At 60.2% G+C, this 26,822-nt stretch overlaps 2 protein-coding genes across 4 annotated transcripts in view; both read left to right on the top strand.

Moving 5' to 3' along the window:
• The window catches only part of ANK1 (ankyrin 1), a 100,227-nt gene extending 81,691 nt beyond the window's left edge, over window positions 1-18,536 (top strand). Inside the window, exons 39-44 of one of the 3 annotated variants that reach the window (XM_057696688.1) lie at window positions 2,143-2,701; window positions 5,611-5,863; window positions 10,181-10,264; window positions 11,204-11,344; window positions 11,595-11,729; window positions 17,487-18,536. In XM_057696688.1, the coding sequence (XP_057552671.1) occupies window positions 2,143-2,701; window positions 5,611-5,863; window positions 10,181-10,264; window positions 11,204-11,344; window positions 11,595-11,693 (1,136 nt within the window). In that variant the 3' untranslated portion in view covers window positions 11,694-11,729; window positions 17,487-18,536. Of the gene's footprint in view, window positions 1-2,142; window positions 2,702-5,610; window positions 5,864-9,142; window positions 9,548-10,180; window positions 10,265-11,203; window positions 11,345-11,594; window positions 11,730-17,486 lie in introns of those variants that run through there. The other 2 variants (XM_057696690.1, XM_057696689.1) reach the window with 2 other exon arrangements.
• A 3,896-nt stretch (window positions 18,537-22,432) lies between these two features.
• NKX6-3 (NK6 homeobox 3) lies at window positions 22,433-26,390 on the top strand. Its single transcript, XM_057697885.1, has 3 exons — window positions 22,433-22,814; window positions 24,635-24,804; window positions 26,154-26,390. The coding sequence occupies exons 1-3, from the start codon at window positions 22,433-22,435 to the stop codon at window positions 26,388-26,390; spliced, it is 789 nt and encodes a 262-aa protein (XP_057553868.1).
• The last annotated feature ends 432 nt before the right edge of the window (window positions 26,391-26,822 follow it).

Below are 26,822 nucleotides of genomic sequence, written 5' to 3'. Positions count from 1 at the left end.
AAATGTTCCGCTCACATATACCTGGAGAGATTTCTGTGGAGTATGGGAAGTCCTTTGCCCTAGTTTCCCAGTTAGGTCAGTTTCATGTGCAGTGATTTGACGTTAGTGTCCTGGGAAGATCTGGCCCACCCCTCTCCCCCACCATCCCTCCCCCTCTTTGTTCCTCCTAGTGTGGCCAGAGCTGAAAGGGTCCCTTGGTCTCTGTCACTGCACAGCCCTACCCCCAGCCACCACCACCCCTGCCCCCCCGCTCCATGGTCTCTTCCTTCTCCCAATGTTGGGATCCAGAACCACGCAGACTTGTAGAGATCAGTCGGGTGGAAAACTCTCCTGGAAGATTACGGGGGAGGAGGAGTGTCAAGCACATGGCCTGGTTGCTGACGCCTTGAACACCTGTAATCCTTAGCAATTGCGGTTTCACTGCATATGGGCGACGTCATCTGTTCTGGCTTCTGTGTTCCCCTCACATCTGAAAGCTCTGCACCGGAATAGCGTAGACAGTTTCCCTGTCCTTGAAGTCGACAGTCACGTGAATCAGCTCGGTGGGGAAGCATGGGACAGGCTCAAAGATTGGGGAGCTCAGGTGAGCTGGAACCATTGTGAAAGAAAGAGGACGAAGAGAATCCATCTGTGTGTGTGTGTGTGTGTGTGTGTGTGTGTGTGTGTGTGTGTGTGTGGGTATCATCCCCAACCCTTTGGCATGCACGGTACCTGGCATGGAAGCAGACCTCAGTTAATTTTTTTTGCTTGAAGAAGTGAGTGATGGAGGGCAGCTGAGTTCTGTCAGAAGTAGAGCAGCTGGAGGACAGGAGCTGAGGCCCAGCTGGGAGTGAGGAGGGCCCGTCTGGCCAGGAGGGAGGGAGGGAGGTTAAGCCTAGATGCAGGAGCTGGGGCATGGCGGGGGGCAGTGAGGGCTGAATGGCAGGGTGAAGAGTGTGCACACTGGGTTAGGGGCTTCTCTGGATGTGGCAGGAAGGTCCCTGGAGACCCTGCAGGGGCAGTCCCACCCACGCCCAGGGTGCCCTTCCCTCTGCACCATCTTCAGAGATTGTGGGCACACACCTGCTCCCGGGTCCCCAGACAGTCTGCGTCAAGTGGAGAATCTTGCCTCCTAGCTCCCACCCCCACAGCTTGGCACCTGTTCGGAAGGGGAGGCAGAGGCCCTCTTCCCCTGCTGCAGGGACCCCACCCCACCGCAGCTGGAGGAGGGGCAGAGGCACACCTGAGGGAAGCCCGCCCATAACACACGCGCTGATCCTGCACTTACCCCTGCTGCTCCGTCAGCATCCTGGTCTGCACACCAGATGCAACCAGGAAGCTATCAGGGACTGGGGTCCAAGCCCGTCCCCCAGGAACTGGCGTGGGCACAGGCTGTGCCGACCGCGGGGCTGTGCGCGAGGGGCCTGGGCCCACTGGCTCCCCTTGCCGGGTCCCGGCTGACCTGGCGGGCACAGCAGGCAGAGTTGTGAGGCCGCAGCGATGTGCCTGGGACCTCGCTTGCCCTCTGACCTGGCCTCCTGCTGTGAGCCCTGAGACCCCTCCCTTGTGCCACTTCGCATCATTCACGGTTCCTGGAACCCGTAGGCCGCTTGCGGATAAGCGACTTCATCCCAAACCTAGCGGTTTCCGGTTAGACCCCCGCGCCCAGGTCTGTGGATACTCAGTGTTCTCGGCAGACCCCCAGGGCTCGGTCACCGACCCCGGTTCTGGGGCCGCCCCCTCCCTTGGAGGTGCGTTCCTAACAGAGCCCCCAGGGGCTGTGCCCAAGGGACGCCGGCGCAGAGGGAGAGCAGCCCTGCCTTCCGCGTGGGGCTTTCCCCTGATTGGGGACGGCTTGAGCGCAGGCCTTTGGATCAAGGCGTCTTGATCCCCGGCTCTGGACAGGAAGAGAAAGCGTTCCAACCTCTTCTCTTTACGTCCAGCAAAGGCGCCCCTTCCCCGCTCCCACCCCTGGCTGCCCCCTCCTCCCTCCCCCCAGAGCCTTGCTCTCTTGCCCAGGTGCCTGGGCAGCAGCCACAAGGCTTGGGACCCCGCCCTCTCCCCCCCACCCGGAATGCGCATGCCCGTGCGTGCGGGCCTGCACGTGAGCGCGTGTGATGGAAATCGCTGCTGGAGCATGTCGCCCTCTGTCTGCCCATGCAGGTTACTCCTCGCTGCAGGACGAGCTGCTCTCCCCCGCCTCCCTGCACTACGCGCTCCCCTCTCCGCTGCGCGCAGACCAGTACTGGAACGAGGTGGCCGTCCTAGACGCCATCCCCCTGGCGGGCACGGAGCATGACGCCATGCTGGAGATGTCTGACATGCAGGTGTGGTCCGCGGGCCTCCTGCCCTCGCTGGTCACTGCTGAGGACTCCTCTCTGGAGTACAGCAAGGCCGAGGACTCGGACGCCACCGGCCACGAGTGGAAGCTGGAGGGGGCGCTGTCCGAGGAACCCCAGGGTCCCACGCGGGGCTCTCTGGACCTCGTGGAGGATGACACGGTGGACTCAGATGCCACAAATGGCCTTATCGATTTGCTTGACCAGGAGGAAGGTCAGAGGTCAGAAGAGACGCTGCCAGGTCATGAGAGGCAGGAGGACGTGACAGGTGCAGGGCAGGACTCAGAGAATGAAGTGTCTCTTGTTTCAGGCGAGCTGAGGGAACAAGCCCGCATCACAGAATCCCCCACCGTGAGTCGGGTGACGGACTCGAGCCAGGACAGGTAAGGGCCGGGCCGCCCGCGGGATGCCTTTCGCTGTCCGGGCTTCTAGGGGATACTGTTCCTGGCAGTGAGTCCGGAGGGAACTCTTAGGCACTGCTGACCCCCGACGCTGGGTTCTAAATGCCCTGGAGCAAATAAATTCAGTAAGGTCCCCGCTCGCCTCTGGAACCGCCCAGCCCGCACTCAGGCCTCTGTCTTGTGAGAGCGGAGCTGTGTCTGCAAAGCCAGTCCCTCCCCTGGATGCCCCACCGCCCCCCCCCCCCCAACCGTGAGGCCAGCAGCAGAGAGGCTGAGGGTGTTGGGACAGGGGAGAGCATCCTTGGGAGAGAGATTGTAAAGCTGGGAGAAGCCATGCCCTTGAAGTACAGCTGAGCCGGGTGCTCTGGGCCCCCGTCGCTGTTGGGTGCCCGTCGCTGTTGTGTGTTGATTGTTGAAATCAAACCATATTTGGAAACGTAGAAGCACCAGGGCCTAGAGATGCTGTTTGTGCAGTCACACGGCCTGCGTATGACAGAACTGATAAGGCTGCCGTTTCTACTTACACCCCTTTGAAGGAGTGAGGCCAGTGGGCTTATCGGGGGCAGGACAGAGCTTCAACTGTTGAAGGTGGTTATTCCCCTGGCTAGCTCCTTACCACGCCTCCCGAGATGAGAAGGCCTGGTTTGGGTCCAGCAGGAGGACGCACACTGGCTGTGCAGGCGAGGCAGAGGGCCTGAGGCCCCTCTGCGGACACGGCGTCCCCAGACCACGTGCGTGCAGGGATCACCCACCACACCCCAGTGCTGGGCCCAGTGCGGCCGGGGGCGGGGGGTGTGGGGGCGAGAGAGACACACACACGAATGACAGGCATCGCCTTGGCCTCCGGGGCTGGTCCAGGAAGGGAGTGGCACAGGCCCTTTCCTCCGTGCTGCTTTGCTGCCTACATTCCCCTAAAGCAAGCAGATAGTTCCTGCGCTTCCAGAAGGCTGTGGCCACCCGTGGAGCTCAGATCCCGCCAGGCTGTGGGAAATCTGTTCCCATTTCCTCTTCCCATCCGCCTTCTTCTCCCAGAAGCCGGGGCAGACAGCCCCTCCCCAGGCTCCACCCCCAGCAGGAAGGAAAACCAAGTCGCTTAGGAGATAAGACAGCAAGGATTCATTTAGCATCCCAAACAAATCCTTTGATTTGTTGGGAAAATTGGGCAGACTGAGCTGTGAGGAGTCAAAGTGAAATCCAGCCTCCCAAGCCCCCGCGATGGCCGTTCACTCCACAAACACTGCTGGGATGCTCCTGTGTGCAGCTGCTGCACCACTGCGACCGCAGGGTCCCTAGACGGGGACCAGAGGCCCGGGGGCCGGGCCTCAGATGGTTTCAGGCTGGCTCTGTGACCTGGGTCAGCCCTCCCACAGGGACAGATGCATTTCATGCCCTCGATCGACAGTGTGTGTTGAGTGCCCCCTGGGTGCCGGGCCTCTGTACGAAGCGCCTCGGAGCCCAGGGTGAGGCCCTGAGCAAAGCGGACAGCTCCACCTACAGGACGTTTATGGTCTAGCGGGGAAACTGACAAGACACAGAATCAGTAAATGGAGTTAAAAGTAATTAAAAGAGAAATGCTAATTAACGCTCAGTGCTAAACAGAAAAATAAAGCAGGGAAGGGGGTGGCTGAAATTATAGACTGGACGGCCAGGGACGCCCGAGAGTGACTCGGGGGAAAGACGTAAAGGAGTGAAGGCTGTGAGTATGTGAATGCCTGAGCACGGGTGCCAGCAGAGAGCCCAGCTGGGGCGGAGGCCTCGGGGCAGAGCGTGCCTGGCATATTTGAGGGACGGTGAGAAGCTGGCTGTCCCCAGAGTGGCATGATCGCTGGAGATGGGGTCAGGGAGGTGATGGGGCCGACGGTCGGGCCTCGGGGTCCTGGGAAGACTGGCATTTCCCGGGTGAGAGAGAGGCGATCTGGCCACGGCCGGACACGGCCAGGGTGGAGTCAGGGAGATGAGCTGGAGGCAGGCGTCGATGGTGGCGTGGACCAAGATGGGGGCAGTTTGGTGGCCAGGAGTGGTCGTGTTCAGGATGTAGTTCTGAAAGTTGAACCAAAAGCGTTTGCTGGCAAATAAGATGTAGAGTGTGAGAGAAAGAGGGGCATCCGAGTGAACACGGGTATCCTTGACCTGACACCCGGAGGGACGAGGATGCCGTCTACTGCAGTGGGAAGACGGCTGGAACAGGTCTGGGAAGAAGACCCTGAGTGTGGGCTTGGCCGTACTGCGACGCCCATCAGAAATCGCAAGGACAGAGGTCGAGGAGGCAGTTGGACACACACATCTAAAGTTCGAGGCAGAGATGCAGGAGACCCACATCTGGGCTTATGGCCACGGGTTGAATGCGCTTGGGTAGGAAATAGGTGTAGACAGGGAAGAGGTCTGAGAACTGAGCATGGGACCTTCCAGGGTCAGAAGCCGGAAGGATGCTGATAAGGAATGGCCAGAGAGGGAGGGAAGCCAGGCAGATGTGTCCCGGAGGCCGTGGAAGAGGCTGCTTCAAGTGGGGAGGGGTGATCATCTTGCCAGCTGAGCCCTGGCATGAGGACCATTGCGGGGGAGTGACCTGGGGGGCTGAAGGGTGGTGGGTGGGACGACAGGTGTGGGGACCCCCATGACTGGACCGTGAGCCACGCACCTGGGAGCCCAGCCTGTGGAGCCATCCATTCAAAGGGCAGGACCCAGCGGCACTGGTGTCTGTGGCCCTCCCCACTGGGACAGCAGGGATGGCCCGTGTGGGCCCCTCTGGACAGGGCAGTGGCTTACACTCTCCCGACCTCCAGTGGGCAGTGCGGGACCCACCCTGGACAGGCCAGCACTCTGGATGGGGAGGGTCTCCAAGAGCAGAGACTGGGGGTGACTGGTGTCCTCGGTTTTTTCTTGGGCCCCAGACCGCAGGACTGGGATGCAGAAGGCTCTATCACCTCCTACCTACAAGAGGCTGCACCAGGATCTGGGGCAGAGGAGGCCCTGCAAGGCCCACACTCATTCCAGAGAACGGTCAGCTGGGCTTGGGAAGGCAAGGAGGTCCTGAAGTCTGCCCCCGAGCACACACACGTGGAGCAGCCTGAGGCCGAGAGGGAACGGAGACCACGGGACCCCCAAGAGTGGATGCAGGAGGCTGACAGCACCGTCTCCCTCCAGGTAAAGGGGAGAGCCCGCGGGGAGGTGCCACTGATGCTCCAGCCGGGGGGCCAGGCCTGGGGCGGCCGTTCACTTGCTTGGCCCCTAGCCAGGCGTGTTTTCCGGCTTTAAAAATTGTGGCCGTGGCTCCTCTTTCTCACTGTCCACCTGTCTGTGTCCTTGATCCCTGCGAGGCAGGGGAGGGGCTCACCTTGATAGAGGTCCAGCAACTCCCAGGCATGCCTGTGCTGAAGGCCCCCCCCCCCCCGCCGCCGCCTTCCAGATGCCCAAGGTCACAGGGTCAGAGGTGGGCTTTGCAGGGCTGACCCCAAAGCTGTGGTTTTGTTTGCTTTCTTTTTCTGTCTTCTGGGTTTAGGAAGAAGGGCTTGGAACCAGAGACCTGGGGGCTGGGCTAACTGGGGTCCTAGGTGTCTTTGGGGCCGAGGACTCGCCTCTCTCCTCCTGGCCCCCGGGCTCTCTCGTGTAAACGAGGTAGAGAAAGGATTGTCGCCAGGGTTCACCGGGGGACTCCGTAGCCGTGCAGCTGGGCTCCCTGCGTGGAACAGGCTGGGACGGAGGGCTCAATCCCAGCTCGGGCTACCCCGCTTCTGCCCTCCGCCCTCCGGCCTCCCTGCACATTTATTTTATTTATTGGCTTTCATGATCACTCCCCTTCCCACAGACATCCACTTTAATGTAATTTGGGAAACCATTTTATTATGAAAAATTACAAACTGATACAACACCGGACAGAACAGCCTGTCACCTCTGCTCACACACAGCGTCCAGGTGCCACCACTGCCCGCCGGCGGCCCCCCTGGTTCCATGCCCCCCCACCCCTAAGGTTCCCCCCACATTATCTCGTCGCTAATCCCAGACGTATTATGAATGTCTTTTTAATTTGTGCATTTCTGTAAAGTTCGAGTCGCCACTCTGTGCACGTGTAGTTTTAACGCATAGGTAGCAATGTGCTCTGAGCCTCCCTGGTTTCCTCTTTTCCGTCAGCACCGTTTCCTCATCCTCTCTCCCCTCCCCTCCCGTCACTCCTGTCCAAGCCCAGGCCTCACAGGCACCTCTGAGGACCCCAGGACCAGGCGGGCTCCACAGTGACCTGGGCTGCTGACTGCCAAGCGCTGCCAGGAATTAAACAGGGTTTTATTTAGAACGCGTCCCTGCCAAGTCCGTGCCTCTGATGGCCCAGTGGCTGCACCCATTTTTAACCGCAGGCCACCCTGTGCGTTTTTGGCCATCAGGGAGTTCTGCGGCACCCTCTTCTGCCGCTCCCCGTAGCGAGCGCTTGTCCCAGAGCACAGATGGCCTCCCTGGGTCTGTGCCCACCCCCAGCCCCGAGTCCTGGGGAAGGACGGGACGCCAGGAGCATCTCTGCGGTCAGCTTGGGTGAGGGGAGGCCTGGAGAGGAATCAGGACCGCCCCAGGGGACCGGGAGAGAAACCCTCTAGGTCAGCGGTCCCCACCCTTTTTGGCACCAGGGATGGGTTTCGTGGAAGACAGTTTTTCCATGGGCAGGAGGAGCGGGGCACGGGGGATGTGGGGGCAGGCGGGATGGCGCAGGCGATGATGAGCGCGACAGGGAGCAGCAGGTGAAGCTTTGCTCCTTCGCCACCACCCCCCCCCCGCCCTGCTCACCTCCTGCTCTGCAGCCCAGTTCCTAACAGGCCACAGACTGGTACGGGTCCAAGACCCGGGGTGGGGGACCCCTGCTCTAGGTCATTTGGCCCGACTGCCTCATTTACAAAGGAGGAAACCGAGGCCCAGGAGGCCGACGTCCGGTCCGGGGGAGCCGGGGACCTCCTGAAGCCCAGCCCCGGGAGCGTGCAGGGCCGGCGCCTCCCTGTCTAGGGCGGGCGGGAGGGTGGATGAGCTGTTCCCTAACCGTCTAAAGAGGCCTGTTGAAGGTGCTGGTTTACAAAGCACCTACTTACTAGTATTTCCAGTGCGGCTCAAACAACCTGGTGGGGGGGCGGGGCTGTAACTGGGGGCCTGAACCCGCAAGGCAGCCAGTCCCTCTCTGCGGCCCCGGTGGGCAGGGTCTGACCTTGGACTCCTCGGCTGGGCTCAGACCCAGGGCTCTCGTAGCCCCTTGCACGTGTGGCTTCTGTGTCCCAGGTGCTTTCTTGTTGGGATGAGGCAGGATGGCGCAGGGGTCGGAGCTGGAAATCTGACTCTCATGTCCTTACTCTTTCATGTAGGCACGTTCTTAGCCTCTCTGTGGCTCCGTGTCCTTTGTGTGAAATGGGAAAACCAGAGACATGATGGGGGCGGGAGCGGGGGGAGGTTGCCGCGGGCGTCACCAAGTTCATGTGTGAAACGCACACAGAGCCCCGCCTGGGCAGCGGCTGCGTGGGGTGTTCGCTGCCACCGTCCCTGGCATCCCTAGCAGTGGGCTCACAAACCCCACGCCCCCCCCGGCACGCTCGGGATGGAGGGTGAGCTCCTGAACCCGCGCCTGCCTGAGAGGTGGGGAAACCGAGGCCCAGAGAAGGCGCCCTGCTTCCCAAGCCCCACGGCAGGGAAGCCGCAGGGTCAGTGTGCAGGGTCCAGTTCCTGGTTCTTTCTGCCACGCCGGCTGCTGCCCACAGAGGAACAGACTGATCCCGAGAAGAAGGATTCCTTTCCTTTCCTTTCAGCCTCAGCTGCCGGGCTGCATTAGTGAGTCAGCTCTGCAAAGGCGAGTTTCATGTGCGTGGTTCCCGCCCGATGTTGACAGCCCGGCCTGGGAAGAGCCTTTAAGGACAGGCCTTAAATAGACACACCAGTGACACGCTTGCATTTAGGGTTGCTGTGCCGCGTAAGGGGGGACCGAGGCCCACGGGGCTAATGGAATTGTACGGGCTCCCAGGGTCCCCACCACCTGTGCTGGACGCCTGCAGTCCCGGGGCTGGGCCTGAGCAAGTCACTCACGCGGGGCTATTTTTGAAACAAAGCCTGCACCCTGCAGGGTGTCAGCCAGCCCCACCTCACGAGCGAGAGGGGTGACATTGTTCTGATGATGGCAGTAGCAGCCCAGGGACACACACACGGCCACCTTCTGCAGCTGTCTTATTCTCCCAAGTCCCGAACGGGACAGTTTTCCTAGGCAGAGCTGCCCCTAGCTGGCACAGGGGCTCTGGCCCCCTGCAGGCTGGGGGGGGGGGGCAGTGTCACACACGGTGACTTTAACACGCATGTCCAGTGCCCAGGACATGCACACCTGCCGGCTTCCTTCTAGCCCCGCTGGACAGCTGGCTTGGGAGCTAAAATTACTGGAGCCTGACGTCACCCAGGCCAAGGGCAGAGCTGGGCTCTTGGCAGGAGGGCACTCGAGCAGCAGTTCCACTGGGGCCCCTGCAGCCTCCCACGCTGGGAGGGAATGGGGAGGGTCCCAGGGGGCCTCCTGAGTCCCAGAGGAGAATGAGAGGCTGGAGCCCCGCCTGGCGGCCCCCTGGCTCTGCAGGCCCCAGAGGGCCGGGCCGGTGAGAGGCGAGGATGTGGACCTTCATCACCCAGCTCCTGGTCACCCTGGTGCTGCTGGGCTTCTTCCTGGTCAGCTGCCAGAACGTGATGCACATCGTCCGGGGCTCCCTGTGCTTTGTACTGAAGCACATCCACCAGGAGCTGGACAAGGAGCTGGGGGAGAGCGAGGGCCTGAGCGACGACGAGGAGACCATCTCCACCAGGGTGGTCCGCCGCCGGGTCCTCCTGAAGGTAACCCAGGCAGGGGCGGGCCGGGGCTGCGGGCGCCGCGCTGGGATGTGCGGGGTCGCCGGTCAGCACGCCTGCTGGACGAGAAGGCCAGGCGGACGTCGGGTGGAGCGTGCGGGGCCGAGCTGTGCGGCACCGACTCACCCCACGCCCGTCCCCCTCCCACGGTGGCAGAGAGGGCCTGGCTCTGGGACTTAGGAAGCCGGCCCTCCTCCTGCTTCTGTCCGCAGCCAGCTCAGTGAGGCAGCAAGTCACCCTCGGGGCAAAGGTGTCTGTGATGGGTCGTTCTTCCTTGTAAACTGCCGTCGGAGTAGAAATCAGGGGCCTCCCTCCCTCGCCCAGGCCTCCTCCCCAAAACCTGCATGGCCGCCCCTGCTTTGACCATCCCCGCCGCACTGCTGTGACGGGGTCAAGCACACAGGGCTCCTGGGAGCCCAGGCTCCCTCCTATCCAGGGCCCAGGGCCGCCTGGGGTGCCCCTCACTTGGAGCTGTTGGTTTGCTGAGTTGCTGTTTCCTGCCAGGGTGGGAACCTGTCGGACCGCGGCTGTGGCTGCTACTTCGTTCCTTCATCCTCCATCCTTATTCCCAGATTCCCACCTGTCAACGTTGAGTTTCCTCCCTTTCTCTAATTCCAGGGCAGTGAGCTTCAGAATATTCCAGGGGAGCAGGTGACAGAGGAGCATTTCACGGATGAGCAGGGCAACGTCGTCACCAAGAAGGTGGGTGCAGAGTCCCCCTGAGCTGGTAGGCTAGCAGCTAAAAAAAGCAGTGGACTCACCGCCAACTTCATGCTGCTTCCCTAACAGAGGGGTGAGCACGGCTCAGACGCGATGGTTCAGGTACCGGCCGCCGTCCATACGTGACGTTCCTTACAGCTGCTTTGTCTCATTCAGCCTGAATTCAGTTCCTGCTACTGAGTTGCAAAAGGACTGGGCCTCACAGAACAGCCGAAACCTAGTCCTGGGGTGCCTGGCCCTGGAAACAGCTGTACGACAGCAGTACGGGGGTCCCCGCGGGCCTCCTGAGATAAAAGGATGTGGGGTTGGCAGGGGGTTTACACCAGGAGACGTGAGTCTGCCTGATGAGCGCTGGGCACCGTGCCGTGTGTGGGCAGAAGGCAGACCTGCGTGGCTCCGGTGCCCAGGCTAGGTCAGAGCAGGACCCCGTCGTCCGTGCTGCCCGGGGGTCTTCACGCTCGTCTGTGTTCTCACCTCCCACTCCCCCTGCACGGTAGGAGCAGAGCAGACCGTCCTTGGAATATTTGGATGCATGAATAGGGAACAGGTGGATTGAAGGGACAGAAACGCCCTGCCCGTTGGGCTCACAGTCATATGGGGAAGACAGACGGCATAAACTTCCAGCACACCGGGAGAAGGATGGACCGCCCTGGGCGCGAGATAGAAGTCAGGGGGGTCAGACCCCGATTGTCCATGAGCCCCGCTAAGACCCCCCGCAAATTCCAGCCCCTCTGAGGCTGCCCAGTGCAGACCCCCACCCAGATGGGGGTGAGAGGCCATCCCTGATCGCGACCGCTCAGGGGAAAGGGCGCCTGGGGACAAAGGCTGCCTCTCGCCCCCACCCCCATTCCAGGACCCGCTCTTCTCAAGCTCCGTCTTGCTGGCTTTCCCAGCCTCTTCTCTCCTCCCTCTCTTTTCCAGATCATCCGCAAAGTCGTTCGCCAGATAGACGCATCTGGAGCCGATGACACCCAGGAGCTCGAGGAGGTGATTTCGGAGGGGCCCCTGGAAGACCCTAGTGAGATGGAGACCGATATTGATTCCTTTATGACTCACGCCAAGGTACTGCCGGGGCTGTGGCCTCCCCAGGCCCTCGCTCTTCCGAGGGGCCGGCCCGGGACCTCTGCTGCCCTCCGCGCCAGCCCACTTGGGGTCCACCTGTCGCCTCTCACCTCTCTCCCAGCTCCCCCTCGAGCCTCCTGCGCCTGGTGGCACTGTTCCCACCGCCTCCGTAGGGCACCCGTTTTCTCTTGCCTTTCCGTCGTCTCTCTGTGTGACCTGTCCTGCCTTCTGTCTGAACTGCTGTCTCCAGGTGGAGCTGAGAGGGAGTGGCCTGCAGCCGGACCTGATAGAGGGAAGGAAGGGGGCTCAGATAGTGAAACGGGCCAGCCTCAAAAGGGGGAAACAGTGATCTCGAGCCCCTCCCTGTGGAAAGGCCTCTTTGGAGGTAACAGGGTCGTTCTCCAGCTTCTCTGCATGGCCTGGTCCCCCCCGCCACCAGTGGCTGCTCACTTCCTCACCCCCACCCCTTCCTCCTGGAACCCACTCCTCTCCCAGCCCCTCCCCCAGCCCAGCACGACGCAGGAGGACCAGGCACTGCTGTGGTCTCCAGGCACAGACGCCCCCCACTAACTGTGCCTCTGAGCTCCATTGCCTCCCCGAGAAAACAGTCAACAGCATCTGCTGACCTGTTCCCCCAGGGAGTGCAAAGATACAGATTTGGAAAGATGCTTTCATGAATGAGGAGCACTCAGTATATCCCAGTACAAGGGGGTCCGGAGGAGGCTGGACAGGGCCCTGTGCTGTTTCAGTGCATGTGCCCAGGAAGAACGGGACAGGGAGAAGCCTGGAACCCAGCTGTGCCTTGAACCGGGAACCCGAGGCTTCCACCCTCCTCGTGTTTCCTGAAGCATGTCGCTCTCTTGCTTTCTAGGAAGAGGCAAAGTTGACGGGAGGCTGTGGGGGCGCGGATGGCTGGGGGGCAGGGGTGTGATGTGCAGTGAGAGAGGGAGGGAGGCCGTGAAGACGTGGCGAAGGCTCTCCAGCTGGCTGAGGCGTGCTGGGGGCTTCGGGGCCAGCTCGGACCTCCATCCTCCCTGAGGGGTCCTGTACTGAGCTGCCCCGAGGCCCTTCGCTGTGCCCAGCTCGGGCCAGCTCAGTACCGGGCACATCGGGGTGGGAGTCGGCCGGAAGCAGGAAGCACATGGCCCCAGCGCCTGCTCGCACCGGGTTGTCACTTACACCCCCAGGGCCTGGCTCTGGGCCCGCGGCCAGCAGGCTCGCCTTCTGCATTCGGCAAAAAGCAGGGCCGCTGCCTCCCAAGCCCACAGAAGCGCTGACTCCGGGCTTCCCTCAGCACTCGGGGGGAGAAAAAAAGGTCTGGCTGATCCAGTTATAGGATAAAATTAGACCTGACTTCTCAGCAGCTTAAGGAGGTCACAGCGTTAACCCCCACACTGCTGGGGGCCCACCCGGCTGCTGGTTTAGGACATCAGCTGTGATCAGTCCTGGAAATTATCCAAAAGTGCAAGTAATTTGAAAACGCGGAGAGTGGAAAGAAAAGTACACGCTTGGGCCTTATTTTTCTTAGGGCAGCGACAGAAGCTTTAAATTCCAGCTTCTGTCTGGCTTAGGTTCTGCTGATATTCCTGAACAGGAGGGGAGGGAAGCGGCCCAGAAGCCAGGCAAGGGGAAAGGCGGAACCTAGACCTTTTAAGAAGGTGTTTCTGTCCCTGATCCGCAACGTGGCTGAGCCCCTCGCAGGGGGTGGGGGTCCAGGCCACCGGCGTGGGTCCTAGGAACGTGGGGCAGAGCAGCCGGGCTGCAGCGCGGGGCCGGGACCTCTGCCAGGAAGGGGCCCGGGGAGCGTGCCCTGGGGACAGTGGTGCAGGAGCCAGCGTGGAGGAGGCTCCTGCCTGGTCCCAAGCGCCCAGGGGGCAGCCTGCGATGCCCCAGCATCCGAGCAAGACAAAGACCGCAGACAAGAGGGGAAAGGGCTGAGGGCTCTCTGGTCCTTCATACTTACTACCTGCCCTTCGCAAGCGTGCTCAGTCCCCGGTGCTCACGGAGTCCAAATCATTGCAAACCTGCAAATTGGCCTGCTAGCTGCAATTTATTGTGACCCCCAAACCCAGCAGTCCCCTGCGTGGTCTGTTCCCAGCGGAGGTCAAGCAAGGCGACTTTCTCCACGTCCCCCTGTTTCAGCTCCCACTCTGGACACGTGTCCTCTCTGCGGTCTATTTCGTGTTAGAGTTTTTTGCGTTTTTGTGCTGTTTGTTGGTGATTTCGCTGTTTGAAATGGCCCCGCTGTCTAGTGTTCCTGAGAGCAGCAGGGCTGTGACGGGCTGTGTGGAGGAAATCTGTGTTTAGAGGAGCTTCGTTCGGGCACGAGGTACAGCTCTGTCGGACGCGAATGCAGGGTTCATAAAGCAGCAATGTACCGCTGACCCTTGAACAACGCGGAGGTTAGGGGCGCTGACCCCCTGGGCAGTTGAAAATCCCAGTGCTGCTCTCTCTGCCTCAGAAATAAAGGAATTGATGGATGGATGACTCACCGCCAAGGCGGGAAGTTGAAACAGTCTGGATAGAATCCTGGGCTCAGACCCTAGTCCTTTTGATTCTACATGTTGTGATCTGTAATCCAATACAAACGTTCCCCCACACGTAGTTCATTTAAAGATCTGTAAAATGAAAATGCTGTATTTATTGGAAAAAAAAGATAAGGTGGACCCGTGCGGTTCAAACCCATATTGTTCAGGGGTCAAGTATACATTCAGTATGTTGTCTTTAAAGAGAAACACACAAGGTTGTGTGTTTGTTGGTTGACGTAAACCTTGTGACCGGAGGCTGGCAGGAAGCCTGCTCTGTACCCTCCTCTGGTCCAGTATTGGCTAATTCAGGGCTCCAGGTGACTTGAGAATTGACTGTTTCAGAGAGAGTGAGAGCCGGGCTGGGGTCCAGGGTCCAGGCCTGGCACCTCCTGTTCCCAGGGGGCATTACTTTAACTCTCTGAGTTTCCATCTCCTTGGGAGGATGAAGTTAGTCCCTCTGAATGTGTGTCACACTGGTGTAAAAAGGCTTAAAAATAACCATGGTAACTGTGAGGGCGGCTGTGAGGAGTAAGGAGAACGGGTCTGTTCAGGCGCTCAACCAATCGCAGGTCTTACTTATAGCGTGACCCGGGGCGGGCCGTTGGCCTCTCCAAGCCTCAGGTGCTGCAGCTGTAAAATGGTACTAACGCCGCCGATATTCCCCTTGCAGGGTGGTTACAGCCATCTCTGGGTTTATGGCTTTCTAAACGGTCAAGTCCTAATCCACCGATTCTCAAACTGCCATCCACATCCCAGTCATCCGAGAGTCTGGTTAGGATGCAGACTCCTGGCCCCTGCCCCACACCTACTGAATGACAATTCTGAACGCAGGACGGCGGCAAGCTTAAGGGATCTTTATGCATATTGAAACGTGGGTGATTAGGACCGATTCTGGTCTTCCTTCCCAAACCTCCCAGAGGTGCCCCGGCGCAGTGGTAGATTTTACGCTAAAAGGTGAGCTGAGATGAGTGATGGGGACAGTTTGTTCAAAGCCGTGGAACACCCCGAAGGGCACAACACCCGGATCCTAGGCGCCTGTTCCCATTCCCCACAATCTCACCCCACTCGGGGAAGGATTTCACAGGAGGCCTGGTGGGTGAGGGGAGGGGTGCTTTCTGGTCGTATTTAAGCAGCTAGAAGATTGCTGTGTAGTCAAGCCCGATCGTGTGCGGCAGACTGTAGCAGCTGGTGGGTTTTGCCCTGTGCCCAAGTATGTAGGTCCAGGAATCAGGGTGTCAGCGCTGCCAGAGGGCAGTGGCAAGTAGGCAGGCTGTGCCCTCGGGTTAGAGACGCCCGGCCCGGCGCTGGGCGGCGCCACCCAGGAGACAGCTGTTGCTTTTTCTGTTTCTCTTTTTAAGAGACACTTTCCATTCAGACACTGTGGTTGCAAGACCCGTGTTAGCTCTGACTAAATAGAGTGTTTTAGTAAATTTGGAAGGTAACCTATTAGTAATCTCCATAGGAGGAGGCAAGGAGGCCAGGGGTTGTGTTTTGCTTTGCTCCTTTAAGGGACGGTCCACCCTCACTTCCCAGCCCCCTGCGTGTGTATCAGAGTTTGACTCTGCAGGAGAGAGGGGAGAGCTGCGGATGCTGGCGGGGGTTGGGAAAGCACAGGGACGGCACGAGGAAAAGAGCCCAAGCAGCACAGCCACTCGCAGCGGCAGGAGGCTATTTTCTAAGCATTTTATAGAGTGAGGCCTGTCTCTAGGGGCGCCCAGGGCGGTGACAGAGGACTAGACACAGCCTGAGACCCGCACTCCATTCACACCTCTACCACTGCCCAGCGGCTCCTGCCGGACCGTGTCCACTCCTCCTGGAGCCTCAGCTCACCGAGAGATGGGAAGAGTGGTTACCCTAGAATGATCTCTCAGCCTTGAACTTTCTCCTCTGCTCTGTGTCCGGGCAGAAGAGTGGGAGGGAGAGCATAGCCTGTCTTCTGCAGGCTCGAGATTTTATAAGGTCTCCTGTGTGAGGGGTGCTTAGCGCTGGGGTAGGTGCTCTGGGAGCTACAGAAAGGGTAAGGACCCGCTCGTGCTCTCAGAATGTTCATACTCCAGCCAGGGAAGCAGGCAGACTAGAGAGAGGACAGACAGCACAGGGCATTTCCAGAGCCCGTCACGGCGGGTGGCATTCATTACTGCTTAGTGTCCTGAGCACTTTATAGGTCGTTAGCTCTCCAGCATCGCAACCATCAAAAGAGGTACCTCCTACTACGGCCCTCGTTTTACAGCAGAGCAAACTGAGTCCCAGAGAGTGTAAGTAACTTGGCCGAGGCCGCAAGGCGGGAAATTGGCAGAGACAGGATATGAACGCAGGCATTCCAGCTTCAGAGTTCATGCACTGAATTGCACTCTGAGATTGTCCTGCGTGCAAGGCAGTGAGAGGAGAGGAGAGAGAAGGGGAAGCTGGAGTGTTCAAGGAAGGCCTCGTGGGGGAGAGGTCTGGAGGGTGGTGGGCAGAACGTCAGCCTAGAGGAGGCTGGAGAGGAGGCTGGATGACGGGGGAGCCGAGGGCGAGGCCAGGCAGCAGCGGGCAGGCGGGCTCCGAGGACTCGGAGGAGGCAGCGTGGCTGGCAGTGATGGAAGAGTCCCCTTCAGGGCTGGCTCAAGCCAGGACAGTAGAAGGCCTGGCCTTTCACTCTGGGGAGGAGCTCAGCCACACCCTCCATCCCTGGGGACCCACTCGGAGTTGAGTTCCCCTTGGTCACCTCTGGCCTCCTCCCCAACCCTGGCATCTCTAGGACCCAAGACAACCTCCCTGTTCGGAGACAGCTGTGCCTCAAATGAGTTTCCACCTTTCTATGTCACTCCCCACCGCACCCGGGAGATTGTCGGCTCCTCTTAACGTTAAGTCCCTGCACACAGAACCCTTGGTGGCTGGTCTTGGAGTTTTCCCCCCAGGCTGGAAGATGAGGCCCCACGGGGTGGCAGGAAAGCCGTGTTGCTGTGACACCCAGGCTGCAGAGTTGAACTTCACTCTGCAGGCAAAGCTGCTGTCCTCCAGCCTAACATACATAGTCCCCTGGGGAGAAGGCATCTGGTTTTCAAAGGTCTCTTTGCCCCAGTAGAGGCTGTCTATCCACGGGGCACAGGGACAGGAGCCAGAGGCCCCTGACAGTAAGAGTTGTGGACCAGAGCCGAAGAGGCACTGAGATCCCTTGAGGCCACACGCTCCTGAGGCCACGTCTGCTCCATCCCTGGGTCCCCAGGCTGGCACACGGCAGACCTCAGTGCGTGTCTGAACTGAACTGAACGAGCCAGGGCGCCGCCGCCTAGCCTGGCCCTTTCTTACCTCATGCACATACGTGGCCCCTCTCTGAGATACATGGGGACCTCTCCCCAGGGGACCGCGCCGGCACAGAGCACCCCGCAGGCGGGTCTCCCGGGAGCTCATCGATGGGCTCGGAGCCCGTGGCAGGGAGCGGGACAAGGATGGCTGCTGTTTCAGGAAGGTCCTGGCTGCGCTCAGCGCCTTTCAGCTCCTGCCTTGCTTTGGGGGGGGCTGCTTTTCCCGACTCACCCCCGCCCCGGCCACCAGCGCAAACTCAGGTTGGTGGGTTTCTGCTGGGAGTCGCGCCTCTAAATTCTGACTCCTCCTCTCTGTGTGTCCCTCAGGATCACACCTCGACACCCAACCCTTGAACTCCACACACTCTGCCACGCACCCGGGAGGAGAGCTGGACCGGAGGCCCCGGAAGCCGCGCACGCGTCCCTGGAGGCTGACGGCATGACCTCTGTAAGGGACTTCCTTTAGTCACCTATCCGCTGTAGACGCATGACCTACAGTCCTCAACCCCGCCTCTAGTGACGGTGACCTCTGTCGGGAATCAGGACAGAAGCAGCAAGGGGGGAGAGAGAGAGAGGGCCGCACAACAAGCGCAGGAGAGCACCGAACCCAACAGCAAACACGGGCTCTTCTGTGGCTGGGAGGAGATATTTTTTTAAATCATTTCAATTTTGACTTGTTACAGGGTACTTTTTTTTCAGCCTCATCTATAAAAAATCCATGTGAGCTTCCTGGAAAGGAAAGAAAAAAGAAAAAAAATTAGGCATGAAATCAGTTCCACACCTTAAGCCCCTACCCTCGTCCCCCAGCCTCCCCCACCAACACACATCCATGCTCCATGCGTGACCATCCCCGCCGCTCCCGCGTGGACCGAACCTTCCAGAACGCTCTACATGGCATGAGGACACACACACACACACACACACACACACACCTCTCTCTCCCCTCTGCTCAGTATACACACAGATTTTACTGTGACGTCCGAAGCTGTATAGACTCTCCTGTGGATAAACTGGAATTTTTTTATGTTGTCTCTCTCTCTCTCTCTCTCTGCCAGTTTCAGTATTAATCATCTTCCAATGGAAAATCATTACCTTCAGAGTGTATTCGGGGTTCCCTGTGTTAGGGACTTAAGGCTCTGAGGCGAGGACCCCCAGGCTTAGCTGTAGGGCTGCAACCAAGCCAGTGCCCCATCCGGAAGGGTCTTTGCTCTCAGCTGGGGGAGGGCCGGTGGCTGTCCCAGGATTGCACCAGCATGTTCAATAGAGAAGAGGTTTTCTATATCTTCAAGCACTTATATCATAGTCTGTGTTCAAAGTGTAAACTGTACAGTAATCAGCCTTGTGTATATGAAAAACAATAAATACTATGCAAACCAATAGAAACACTTTAGCAGTATGTACAAAGCACTCACAGCTCAGCTCCTGAGGACTTCTCCAGGCTGCGGGAGAAGGAGCTACAGCCTGTCTTTCAGTGAAAGAGGAAGGAAGGGAGTAGGGCTAGGGAATGGACCTGCCTGGTTCTTAGGTCAGCTGCCACCCCCCGAGGTCTCCCAGAGCGAACTTGGTGCTCTAAGTCCAGGCAGCCGTGGGATGGGGGCCCTGGGCTGGGCAGCCTCAGTGCCCCCATCTGACCAAGCCCCCCCACGGCCCCCCCTGGAGAGGCCGTGCAGGGGGAGAGACGGCTGACCACCCGGAGGCCCCGGCCAGGAAGGACACCCTCCTGGGCCAGGGCCCCATCAGGGCAGGAAGGAGACTGACGGCTGGCTGTTCCTCGCCTCGGTGCCATCAGGGAAGAGCCTTAAAGTTACACCAGAGCCCCCGGCAGAGGGAGGCCCGAATCAGCACAAGGCGTCCGCCCCGTGCGGCGCCCCCCAGGCCAGGAGAGAGACTGCAGGCTCTTCTCGCCCGCCCCAGGGCCACTGTGTGTGGATGTCCGGTCACCTTCCTCCCTGCCGCTCTGCCGAGGTGTCCTCAGAACACATCCGAACCTTCCGAGTAGCACAGAAGTTCCCTCGATGCCGGAGTCCCCGAGGCCCCGGCCGGCCCCAGCGCGCACGTGTCCCGGTGGGTCCGGCCGGGGCTGGCCCGGCTCCCCGAGGGGCGCGCGGGGAGAGGGAGCCCGAGCGCGCGCGTCGGTCCACGAGCCCCAGCCCCGCCCCGCGGGGGCGCGCGCGGAGCATCCCCGCCGGCCGGTCCCTCCGCCCTGCCCCGGCCCCCGGCCCCGGCCGGCTGGACTCAGTGAAGGCCAAGGAAGACAGGCGCAGGGCCGCCTCCCGCCGCGATCTGTCCCTGCCTCGCCCCGGCGCCGCCGCTGCCGCCGACCCAGTAGCCCCTGTAGAGCCGCGGCCCCGGCCCCGGCTGCGCTTTGGCTCCTCGCTCTGTCTGGCTTGGCTGCTCGGCCCGCCGGCCCCGGCCCCCGGCGGCACGCTGCGTCCGCTGCTAGTAGGAGCTGTAGGGGAGGGGTTTGGGGTCGCCACACGATGCCTAGAGAATGCTGCAGTCTGCACCTTAGACGCTTTTTAGAAGTTTTGGAATTACCTTGATTTTTTAAATTGTTATGAAAATGATTCTTTTCTTGACTCTCTCCCACACGCTCTGTTCTTGGGAGGAAATTCCCCCCCCCCCCCGCCCCACTCCACTCTGATGTACAGACCATTCTCCCTACACCAGCCGAACAAATGTCAACATTAATAAAGAAATCGACTCACGCCACAGGCCTGCATCTCTGCTTCCCGGCTCGTCTTTGGGGAGTGGGGGGAGGGGGCTGGGGGGAGTCTAGGGGTGCTCAATTTGCAGCAAGACCTGCACCCCAGAGAGGTGCCCACCTTCTGGAAACCTGGACAGCCTCCTAACCAGGACCAGCCACTCCCCCACAGCCCCCAGATGGTAGAGCAGATTTCTGTCCCACCTGACAACCATGTGATGGGGGCAAGTCCAAGGTCGGTGTGTGTGGGGGGGGGGGTTGGGGGGTACTACATACACCAGGGTACTGTGACTGAGTCCACAGCAGGCGTACACTAAGGGGCAGACCACCCCACCCCCCACCCCACCCCCGCTGCTCCTTGTGAAGGCATCTGGCCCCTGCGGGCAATGCCATTCAAAGTTCAAGAACTTCCACGAAAACCACTCTGTTCCTAACTAGTTCCCAACCCTTCATGCAAGGCTGGTCCCCAGGTTGGCCTCAGGTTCACATCTGTCCAGTGGGGTTAAGGGATTAAGCCATTGCTAAAGTCTTTTCGGTTTGTCATCCTGGGATTCCTGAACACAAATGCCTTTGTCAACCTTGGTGTTAAATAAGAATCGAATTCTTTACTGCGGCTTTTCCTCCTCACAAGTTCCCATCACTGGTGGGGGCGGGGGAGAGTGGCCAAATCACAGAGGGTCCTGGGAGCACTCCAGCCCTCATTCTGATTCCGAAGCTTCTCTCCCGGTGTCAGAAAAGACATCCAGGCCAAGGGGCCAGCCATGGCTGTGCCCCCGCTTCGCCCAGCAGGTTTTGTAAAGCACAGGTACAGAATCACAACTGCCTGGGTGGGTTCTGGCTGCAACCCTGGGAATGGGAGTTCAGTTTCCCAAATGGTTGTGATGGACCGCTTTGGCGCATAGCCAGCTCAGACCGATACGAACCTATTCTCTTGTTTTGAATCCAAACTTCCAGAAAAAATAATGTCCACAGCCTTTGTGAGGTCTTTCTTGTGTTAACCTGCATCATCTGTGCCGCAAGGTCATGGCCCATTCCAGCCCGAGCAGATAACAGCAGCGTGGGGAGAGTCGGGTCTCTGTGAAAGGGGAGCCCTCCCCACAGCCCGGGCCCTCGGCCTCCTGCTGGAAACCCAGGAGCAGGCTTGTCTCCACCTGCCAAAGGGCGACCCGGGGCTGGTCAGAAAGGACTTTGGGACTGCCAGGCAGAGGAGGGACAGAAGTCCATCTGTGTGGCAGCCAGTTTTTCCTGTCATTTGGCATGTCCAAACCAGTGACCTGCTGGTTGCCATTTTTTTTTAAAAACTGCAGGAAAGGATGCTGCTCTCTGTAGAAATGACCCAAGCTATTTACCGCATTTTCCTTGTTTGTAAAACAGGAGAGAGACCCTGGTAGAGCTTTGTATGTTGTATGAATTTTTAGGGGGAAAAAAAAGTATGTGGGTGTTCTGCGATTCAGTCTCGTCCCATCCATCAAATATTTACAGAGCTCCAACCAAGAGCCCAACACAGGCACCGCCGCTAAATCAACGGCCATCTCAGCCATCAAAGATTTCCAACCCAGGTGCCAAGCCAGGCAGAACCCGGCAGAGGCACAGATGAGTCCTCGGAGGAGGAAGAAGGGAGGACAGGGGATCAGGGAAGCCTGCCCAGGGGCAGAGGCAGAGGCAGAGCCAGGAAGCGCCCACAGCCAGCATGCCCAGAGATGCCTGACTCCCACCCCTTGCTCTCAGCCTCCCCACTTACCCATCCCAGCACGGAGGAGGGAAGAGAAGCATCCGTGTCCAGATTGCACACTCCCCCAAAGGCTTGAGCATCTGCACGGAAAGGGGCCTGGGCACCTCAGGACAGCATCCCCTGAGCCCGCAGGAGGTCAGCTGTAGGAACTGTGTCCTCCAGCTGCCCCGGAAGCCCCCTAGGTATCTGCTTTTTCCTAGATGCTCACTTGGGGGACCAGGAGCAGGTGGACATTCTGAGAATAAACAGTTCCCAGAGCCCTCTCTCTCTCTCTCTCTCTCTCTCTCTCACACACACACACACACACACACACACACACACACACACACACACACACACACGCTGGCTGACTTTACAGTCAATCTTTCAAAGTGCAATTTGTCTAGGAAAAGCCAATGTGAGGCCCGTGAGGGTTTCCACCAATGGCAACGCGGCTCGGGCAGCTCAGCCAGTCTCAGGGCTGTATTCTAATGGGCCCCATCTTTATCAGGGAAATGTTGCTTCTCTGAACTTGAAACTTCTCATGGAGGGTCCCCAGACTCTGAGGCAGAGAAGGGGCCTGAGCTGAGGCGTGGGGAGCCGCCTCTCCCCGGGCTGGGCAGGGACAGAGGGCAGGGGTGCTGGGAGGGCTCACACCTGCCCTGGGAGCACCTGACTTCCCGCTGACGTGGTCCCGGCCCCGGGCAAGGGCTGGGCCGGATGCCTGGGTGGGAGGGCGGCCTGGGGCTCGGGCCGCTTTGACCCTCCGGAACCGCCATGGGAGTCTGGCCTGGAGCTCTGGGGCTCTAGGGGCCTGGATTTGGGCTTTCCGCCTCCCCGCGGCCTGTTCGGGGGGCCATGGAGGCCAACCTGCAGGGCGCGTTCCTGCTGAACAATGCACCGCTGGCTCAGTTCTCGGAGATGAAGGCCCCTGTGTGCCAGTACTCCGTGCAGAACTCCTTCTACAAGCTCAGCCCCCCGGGGCTGGGGCCCCAGCTGCCCGCCGGGACCCCCCACGGCATCACGGACATCCTGAGCAGGCCGGTGGCCACGCCGAACAGCAGCCTCCTCTCCGGCTACCCCCACGTGGCCAGCTTTGGTGGACTCGGCTCCCAGGGGGTCTACTACGGCCCCCAGGTGGGGAATTTCTCCAAGGCGGGGAATGAGTACCCCACCCGGACCCGGAACTGCTGGACGGACACGGGCCAGGAATGGCGAGGCGGGCGGCAGTGCGGCAACAGTGAGTGCGGGCAGGAGGGGGACGGGAAGGGGTGCTCACGGGGGTCCTCGGCTGCCCTCGGACAGCCTGGGGCAGCCCCCAGGGGCTGTGCCTCCGCCTGGTGCGGCACGGGGTGCTCCCTTCCCCCTCCCACCCCGGTGGGTATCTTGGTTCCCACCCCGATTCCTTCCCAGCTGCCCTCCTAGGGAACCTGGGGTCCCGGGAGACCACACAGCCCACCCCCAGCCTATGTAAGGCCCCACTCACTTTACTGCTGCCAGCCAGAGCCCGTGTCACCACTTCAAGCAGGCAAATGCTGTCCCCAAGGAGAACCTGCCACCGCATCACCTTCCCAAAGAGCACCCCCCCCCCATGCACTGGCAGCACTCAGGGACGCAGAATGTACCCTGACCCCACCTCGGTCCCCGCTGCCATCAAGGGGGCCTGTTTCCCTCCTCAGGGTGTATGTAAACAGCTGCACTGCCCAGCCTCTGGGAGCAGCTACTGAGCCCAGTCCCACTGGGCCCTCGCTGTTGGGGGTGCCTCACACCCACGCATCCCCAAACCGTGGTTTTCAGAAGGTTGGTCCGGGGCCCCCAGGATGACATCAGGGCCTGGAGGAGGTGGCGGGTGGTACACAGGCCAGGGAGCCTTACCCGGGAGGCAGGGGACGTGACGGTGGCTGCAGGAGCCACCCCTGGGCCCGGATCCGGCAGGGGCAGAGGGGGCCTCCACTTCTGTCCCACCTGGGGGCTTCTCCACTGCAATAGGGGCTTGGGGCGGCCCAGGAGAGCCGGAAGCACACCTGCCTCCCACCTGCTGTGCTGCTCGGGGGGGGGGGGGCCCTCACAGCCTCCATCAGGCTGAAACACGGGAGTCCCACGGGGTCCAAGACCTCATCTCTTGGAAGCTATTCTGTAATAACATGGTTTGGGGGTGCTTTAGGCCTCAAGCTGTCTCTCTCTCTCACCTCCATGTCCCCCTACCCACACACACCCCCTTTTCACACCCCTGCTCTTCAACCCTGGAACACACAGATACACGCAAGGAAGTACCTGAGAGTCAGTGGCTACATGAACGCAAGGGGAGGGGATTGAAAGTGACAGTCTCTCAGGAGGTCGCCTTTCTGTGCCTCAGTTTCCTCACCTGTAATGTGAGGACATGGGATGTGGGAGTCGGGCTGCACTGAACGAGGTCCAGTCCGTGGGCATTCTGCTTCCTGTGGGCCCCATCCACCCTCCTCCCCTCCCCCAGCCGGGCTCCCCAGCTGATCCCCTCAGGGGTCAGTTCTTGAGGCTCAGCCTTCCAGACTCTCCAGTGGGGTTGAAGCCACATGACTCCCAGGTCTGGTGACAGGAGAGAGCACAGTCTTGAAGCTTAGGGCTCTGGTTTTCCGGGAAACCTGGAAAGTGGGATTTCAAGAGCAAGGAAGTAGAGGAATTCCCAGGCCCCTGGGGCCCTGACGGTTGGCGGAAGGTGCTAAATCTGTTTCTTGGTTACCCAGTCCCGGAGACCCAGAGGAAACTCCTACTGCTCCTGGGGCGGGTGTGGGGGGGGGAGGGGCGGCGTGCTGCGGCATCCCCAAGTAGTAAGGACGTTACATAAGGAGACCCAGTTCTAAGCATCCTCTGGCCCGAATTAGCTAAAACCTGGGGCAGGTGCCCTCGGGGTCCCCGCCTACCCAGACATGGCGGAGATACGCTGCTCAGGTGAGAGGTGCCACGATGTCCCTGCAACCTCAGCGGCTTCTCCGTAGGGGTGCTTGCCCTTCACGGGGAGGCAGGGCAGGGCGGCATCCCTGTACGCACCCCGCTACCAGCACATTTCCTTCCTCCCACCAGCCCCGGACCCCCTGAGCGACAGCATCCACAAGAAAAAGCACACCCGGCCCACCTTCACAGGGCACCAGATCTTTGCCCTGGAGAAGACCTTCGAGCAGACCAAGTACTTGGCTGGCCCCGAGAGGGCACGGCTGGCATACTCTCTGGGGATGACTGAGTCGCAGGTCAAGGTGAGTCTGCGCGGGAGAAGAAGGTGTCTGCCCGGCAGCGAGGAGCTTGCCAGGACGGGGCGCCACTGCCTGGCAGGGGGCAGCCTCGCTCTCCTGGCAACCGCAGCTCATTGGGAGGCCGTCCTGGTGTTTGGGCATCGCCTGCCCACCTAACCCTGGAGACAGCAATAATGACCCCAACTGGCTGTCATCTACTGAGCCCTATTCCGAGAGCCTCGTGTGTAGCAACCCATTTAAACCTCATAGCCACCTTGCAGTGGGTCTTATTACCCATCTTACAGGTGACGAAACCATCTCAGCTGAGCCTCTTGCCCAAGGTCACAGGCTGGTAAGTGAGTGTTGAGACAAACCTGGATACAGGGCTCCAACCTCACGCCTTCCCCTCGTCTGGGTGGTCACAGCTAGAAATTTCAAGAGCTGATAGCAGCCTCTGGGCCAGATCAGATCTGGTTTCAGGCTTGTTGCGTGAGCCAGACAACCAGCCAGGCCTTGGTTCACCAGACTTGAAACTGAGCTTAACGCCTCCCTGCGCCTGCCCATGAAGTCTGAGCCTCTTTGCTCCGCTCGGGGCAAGGCTTAGGGACGATGCTCCCTCTCAAACTGCACACCTCCGGCCTGAACTCGGTGGGTAAGCTGGCTTCTGCCCCCTCAGGCTCCCGGGGGCAACCCTGGCAACGCTCAGGCTCACTGTTCCCTGAGGGGCTTTGAGGGGGGGCACCAAAGAAGCAGGCTCTGAGCTATGCTGGAACTGCCCGGCTCTGTCACAAGACGAAGGGCTTGAGGGGACAGGGAAGCAGGGGGGCCGCTGGGGACCGGATCTGGGCGCCCACAGGGCCCCGCATCTCCAGCCAGCCACCCACCCCCGCAGCCCCCTCCGCGCAAAGTTGACTCTGCTGGAGAGGAAGCGTGGTGTTGAGGATCTTTCCACATCACTCCGCTTCTTGGGGTCCTTTCTGCACACTTCTGTCTCCAGCAGTGAGCATGTGTTATTTTTACCGGTGGGGCGAAATTATTCATGAAGTTCAGTGAAGGCCTGTGAGGTTAAGAGTATTTCAGTCCCTTTCACCCAAGTACCCAGATGGCAAAGGAGAGGCGGATACAACGCAGGGAGGCTTACAGCGAAGCCGAAAGGGCTGATGCCCTCACATTTATTTCTATTTTATTGTCCCTCTCAAAAAAAAAAAAAAAAAGGAGCATGACTACGACAGACTAGTTCACTGTTGAAGCATTTATTTTACTATAAAGATGAGGATGGGGGGGGTACCTGCCACCGAGTGGAGCCGCCCTTCCCAAGGGGGCCCCGTGTGCTCCGCGTGCGTGCGTGACCCTCGGGGTCCTCCTCCTCCCAGGTGTGGTTCCAGAACCGGAGGACCAAGTGGCGGAAGAAGAGCGCCCTGGAGCCCTCGTCCTCCACGCCCCGGGCTCCGGGCGGCGGGGGCGCGGGCGGCGAGCGCGCGGCCTCGGAGAACGAGGACGACGAGTACAACAAGCCGCTGGACCCCGACTCGGACGACGAGAAGATCCGGCTGCTGCTCCGCAAGCACCGCGCCGCCTTCTCGGTGCTCAGCCTGGGCGCGCACAGCTGACTCCGCCGCCTCCGCGTCCCCGGCCCCGCAAGGCTAACGGGGGCTGCGGAGGAGGAGGAGGAGGAGGGAGGGGCGGGGGTGGGGGAGGAGGAGGGGCAGGAGGATGGAGGGGGAGGATGGAGGATGCAGGGCAACGAGGAGGAGGGGGAGGAGAAGGAGACAGAGGGGAAGAAGGATGCGGAGGAGGAGGCCAGTCTTTTAAGGGAGGAGGGGGCCAAGAGGGAGCCATGAACTTGTCCTGAGACCGGGCACCCCCTCCGCCGTCTTGCACCTCTGTGGGCCCAGGCCCGGCCCTGCCAGCTCTTCAGATTCTTAGTTCACAGGTAGATGAGAAACGATCCGGCTCTGCAGCCAGGACACTGGCCATGGGGTCCCAGACACGCCACCGTGGTAGCTGCGGGGGGTCTTCCTACGAGCTGACTGCAGAAGAAG

Source organism: Hippopotamus amphibius, chromosome 10 (genome assembly GCF_030028045.1).
Source record: "Hippopotamus amphibius kiboko isolate mHipAmp2 chromosome 10, mHipAmp2.hap2, whole genome shotgun sequence".
NCBI lineage: Eukaryota > Metazoa > Chordata > Mammalia > Artiodactyla > Hippopotamidae > Hippopotamus > Hippopotamus amphibius.
This window is presented reverse-complemented; position numbering and strand designations above follow the sequence as displayed.

What these genes read in the sequence shown, in the direction of transcription:
- NKX6-3 (XM_057697885.1), top strand. Translation starts at nt 22,433, where the DNA reads ATGGAGGCCAACCTGCAGGGCGCGTTCCTGCTGAACAATGCACCGCTG. An exon ending in CGGGCGGCAGTGCGGCAACA is followed by an intron (nt 22,815 to 24,634) that starts GTGAGTGCGGGC and finishes TCCTCCCACCAG; the next exon opens with CCCCGGACCCCCTGAGCGAC. An exon ending in TGACTGAGTCGCAGGTCAAG is followed by an intron (nt 24,805 to 26,153) that starts GTGAGTCTGCGC and finishes TCCTCCTCCCAG; the next exon opens with GTGTGGTTCCAGAACCGGAG.